This window comes from Dromiciops gliroides, chromosome 4 (assembly GCF_019393635.1).
Source record: "Dromiciops gliroides isolate mDroGli1 chromosome 4, mDroGli1.pri, whole genome shotgun sequence".
Lineage (NCBI taxonomy): Eukaryota > Metazoa > Chordata > Mammalia > Microbiotheria > Microbiotheriidae > Dromiciops > Dromiciops gliroides.
Genome location: NC_057864.1, coordinates 474,713,046 through 474,718,310, shown reverse-complemented (window position 1 = coordinate 474,718,310; position 5,265 = coordinate 474,713,046). Strand labels below are relative to the sequence as shown.

General features: G+C 37.8%; 1 protein-coding gene across 1 annotated transcript; it reads right to left on the bottom strand.

The window, feature by feature from the left end:
• Positions 1-2,337: 2,337 nt before the first annotated feature.
• Positions 2,338-2,550, bottom strand: LOC122752552 (60S ribosomal protein L38-like). The gene has a single exon (XM_043999376.1). It carries the CDS (start codon positions 2,548-2,550, stop codon positions 2,338-2,340), a length of 213 nt encoding a protein of 70 aa, XP_043855311.1.
• Positions 2,551-5,265: the final 2,715 nt, after the last annotated feature.

Below are 5,265 nucleotides of genomic sequence, written 5' to 3'. Positions count from 1 at the left end.
CCCACCCTGTGGACTCCCATAATTCCTTATATTAGCAACAGAGGGGCCTCAACGAATAATGCATTATTTCTATAAATTAATTTGGGGAATGTTGTTATGTTTAGTATACCATTAGGTTTCTTAACCCGGGGCCTATGAATTTAGATTAAATTTTTTTTGATCACCATATTTCAATACATTTCTTTTATAGTCTTGCGTGTTTTATTATTCGCTTTTAAAAACCCAATTTGGGAAAAGTTGGGTCCATAGGCTTTACCAGACTGCCAAAGGGATATAGGAAACAAACAAACAAACAAACAGATTAAGAATTCCTGATCTAAGGTTTCTATAATGAGGAACAACAGTTCCTCAATCAACAAATATCAAGCATACTGTGTGCCCGGAACTATCCTAGGTGCTGACTGCACAAAGACAAAACCAACCCAATCTATGTCCTCAAGGAGCTTGCATTCTAATAGTTGAGACAACATGGACACATATGAATATCTAGAATGCAAATATAAAACAAGGGAACTTGGGAGGGATGCTGCCAGCAGTAAGGGACATGTGGAGAAGGTGGTACTTGGACTGAGTCTTGAAGGAAACTGGTTATTTAAATTTTCTTATTTCTGTCAATCAGAGGCAGTGTGGTATAATTCAAAGACTCAGAGTCAAGTTTCAATCCTGCCTCTGCTAATTGATAGTTGTGTGATCATGGACAAATAACCTTTCTAAGTTTGAGTTTCCTCATCTGCAAAATGGGTATAATGATCATACTTTTAGTACCTGCCTTGATGGTGTGTGCATGCATGCTGTGGATCAAATAAATATACATAAAACACTTTGTTGACTCCAGAGTCTTAGAGTAATCCTAATAAAAGTCACATGCCTATGCACACTGGTTCATTTCCAAGTATTTAATATTTTTGGTGGCAATTGTAAAAAGGATTTGCTTTTAAATACATTTTCCTTGGGCCTTTATTGATTTTATTTAAGAAGATAAATGTTTTGTCTTGTTTCCTGCAAACAGGAAAGTGTCAAAGATGACTCTGAGGTTGGCAATTGAGATGCCAGGAAATACATTGATGTTCTTGATACAAAGAAGGAAATCTGGAGGAGAGATGAACTTAGAAAGGAAGATAATGAGTTTTATTTTGGACACACTGAGTTTGAGAAACCTATAAGGCATAGAGTTGGAGATGTCCAATAGGCAGCTAGTGACATGGGACTAGGACTCGGGAGAGAAAAGAGGCTTGCTATAGAGATTAGGGAGTCATTTGTATTGAGATGATAATTGAACACAGGGGAACCAATAAAATCAGCAAGAGGGCATATAAACAAATATTTCATTAGAGATTGTGCTATTAAGTTTTTAATTTCATGTAGCATCAGTTTGGGTAATTTATGTCTTTGCAAATAATCATCCCTCATTTAAATTCTCTAATTTATTTGCATAGAGCTATGTGTAATATTCTTTGATGATATTCTCAATTTATTTTGATATTTATGGTGACCTATCTAATTTAATTTCCAATTTCGATAATTTATCTTTTCTTTCTGGTTAAAAAAAGTTTGTGTTTAAATGACTCTGCTGCCAAAATCACTTTGGTTGTACCTCATAGAGAATATATTACATGTGTTATCTTATTTAATCCTCATAGCAACCCTGTAAGCTAGACAGGTAATAGAAGCAATGAGATGTAAGAGTGTGCCTTTTTCAGCTCTTGTGTAGTCCATTTGCACACAAAAGTTCCAAGAAATTTGGAAGATTGGCAAATACACTAGACCTGCCTTTCTGCATATTTCTCCACACCCTCCTTGACATGATTTCCAAAAAGCTATGGAGAAAAGAATTATGGAGGAAGAACCTAGATCTTGAGAGTTCACCTCTTCCCTTGTGACTCTTGGAGAGTACAAGAAAAGAGAGAGGGGATTAATCTTTCCCCATTGCCCACATCAGCAGTGAAGTCTTAGGGCAGAAGATCATGCAAAATTGTAATGGAGAAAGGGAATCCAGCTACAGAATTCAGTGAAGTTGAGGTGGTGAGAAGAGTTGAGAGTCAGGTGCCTATTAATTAGTGAATGAACATCTAAATGGAGGAAGAACACCTATTGTCCAGACTGTGCTCTACAGTTGAATGGAAAACACAGAGCAGGTCCATGAGTCCCTGTAATTTTGGCAGAGTAAATTAGGCCAGAGTTGGATAGGAGGAGGAAGAGAAGAAAAGGTTGGATTATCTTTAGGAAACTGAAGAGTCTTTTGATGACCCTAAGCCTTTTCCTGAGCCAAAAGCCCATTTTTTTCTTTTTTCTTTTTTTTTTTACATTTTAATACTGGTGGAACATTAAATGATTCCTTCACTTCAGCTCCTTCACAGCCAAACCAGGAGACAAGGACTGTTTAAATTTGTCTGCCTTCTCTTTGTCCGTGATGTCCAAGGTGTACAGGTACTTGCTGCAACAAACCTTAAACTGCACATTGTCCTTGTTTTTCTTGATCTGGACAGATTTGGCATCCTTTCTTCTGGCTGTGAGCAAGAAGTCTTTTATTTCCTCAATTTTGGGGGGCATGGTAGTGGACAAGGGGGCAGCACAGGGTCTGAGAGACTGAGCCACGGGAGTGATACTCATCAAAAGCCTGTATTTAAATTTTTTTTTTTTTGTGGGGCAATGAGGGTTAAGTGACTTGCCCAAGGTCAAACATCTAGTAAGGGTCAAGTGTCTGAGGCAGGATTTGAACTCAGGTCCTCCTGAATCCAGGGCTGCTGCTTTATTCACTGTGCCACCTAGCTGCCCTCTACTACTATTTCAATAATAAATTGGACTACACTTGGGTCTTTAAATGATAAAGAAATATATGATTGGAGCAGAAGGTGGGTTGGTTATGGAGTGAGAATGAGGGATGGCCAGTGGCCAGTCTGCATGCTCTATTGGTATCCATACCATATGAAGTCATGTCAAGAGATCTAGAGGGAGACCCATAGTAGAGTGGATGGACTGCCTTCAAAGGCTTATTGGAAGACATGGGTGAATTTCAAAGGATGAGAAGACTTGGATGAGTTATGGCCTGTATGGTTGGAGGTAACTAACACCTGCATCATTGAAATTCCAAATGCATTGAAAAATCATTGAAGGGGCAGCTAGGTGGTACAGAGGATAAAGCACTGGCCTTGGATTCAGGAGGACCTGAGTTCAAATCCAGCCTCAGACACTTGACACTTACTAGCTGTGTGACCCTGGGCAAGTCACTTAACCCTCATTACCCTGCAAAAAAAAAAGAAAAAAAGAAAAATCATTGAAGATTTTAATGTGAAGAAATTCTTTTTTTGCCTTTTTTTTTTAAGTGAGGCAATTGGGGTTAAGTGACTTGCCCAGGGTCACACAGCTAGTAAGTGTTACGTGTCTGAGGTCGGATTTGAACTCAGGTACTCCTGACTCCAGGGCCGGTGCTCTATCCACTGCACCACCTAGCTGCCCCAATGTGAAGAAATTCTAATGGGGGATTTGGGGATAAGTAATTTTTTTCTTTCTCAAAATTTGAATAATTACTTGGAATTTGGAAGTTTGATAATTATAATTTGCAGATTTAAATTTTGGGTTTATTTGTGGTTGGTTCTTGTGAATCCTTTTCCAGTTTTTGAGTATTAGCTAGTTTTGACCACTGAGAAATTTTCTATAATTATTTCTCCAATAAAATATAGCTTCTATTCTTTCCTTAACTCCTCCTCCCACTTTTGTTATTTCCTGAAATCCCACTGTCTTCCTGATTTATCTACCAAGCCTGCTTAAAAAAAAATCCTGCTTTGAAATAATTGAAATATGCTTTAAAACTTTTTTCTGATAAACAACTTAATTGTTGATTTCATTGTTATTGATCTTTGCTAATTTATTCTGCTTTTTGTTGCTTCAGTTAATAGTCCCTAGGAGTATTATTCCTTACTTCTCCTAGATTGAAGAATATGTTGTATTTAGTCCATTTTTATTTGATTTACTCATTATTTGTAGGATAAATTATTGTTTTATTATGTTTTGCCCTTATTGCTCCTATGATTTTTTTGTGGGGGGCAGGGGGTGGAGTATGTATGGGGCAGTATCTGGAAAGGCAAATTGTCCTGGATCTAAGGTAATACTCCCTTCTCCCTTTCCTGCTCCCATCCCCATACCTCTTGAGGTCCCTACTGATGCAGTTAGAAGGGATAGTTACAGGGAAATGGTGGTCTGGAATATACTCTATCCTACCTTAGTAGGAGGAGATTCATGCTTTGGGGTTGCTGATAGCCATTGGAAGCCCTTGATCCATTGGTGAGCTTTTGATGCAGCTATTCCTGCAGGCTATTGTTATAGGATCCTTGTCAACTCTCCTGGTTGCCTCCCTCCACATTTTACTTGATTAGGGACAGCTAGTGGCATCAGAGATATAATCATGGCTAATTCCAAACATCAACATTGAAGACTTCATTTCTTTCTTTCTTTCTATTTATTTATTCATTCATTTACTTATTTATTTATTTGTTTGTTTATTTATTTATTTATTGGGAGGGCAATGAGGGTTAAGTGACTTGCCCAGGGTCACACAGCTAGTAAGTGTCAAGTGTCCGAGGCTGGATTTGAACTCAGGTCCTCCTGAATCCAGGGCCTGTCCTTTATTCACTACAGCCCCACCTAGCTGCCCTGACTTCATTTCTTTATTATTTTATCTGTTGGCTGTAGGCAGGTCCAATGTGGTAGAGAGATTAGTATACTCATTTCTTTTGGGGTTTGAACAGGTAATTTATTAATATACAGAAACAAATGTTAAACATGGAAGAATTACAGCAGACATTTGCAGAATTAACAGGTTTAACAGGATTCAGGAACTAACTTATCACTAGAGTTACAGATAAACATGGCAGAATCATAGCTCATAGTTGCAGAATTAACAGGTTCAACAGGATTCAGGAGCTTATAGCCAGAGTTACAACTAAACATGGCTGAATCTTAGCACACATTTACAGAATTAACAGGTTTTTCAGGATTCAGGAGCTTATAGCCAGGGTTATAGCTAAGCATGGAAGAATTATAGCACATATTTATAGAATTAATAGGATAATTTATAAGTACAATAATAATAATAAAGTGAGAGGCATTTTAGCCTCATCAGAACATAAACAAGTTTTGCAATACTGTTGGTTAGGTGTTGCTTATATATGTGTATGTATACACATATATACATATATGTATATATATTTCACCTCAGCATTGACCTGTCCAACCACTCCCACAACTCCTCTGCTGATAGCATGGGCC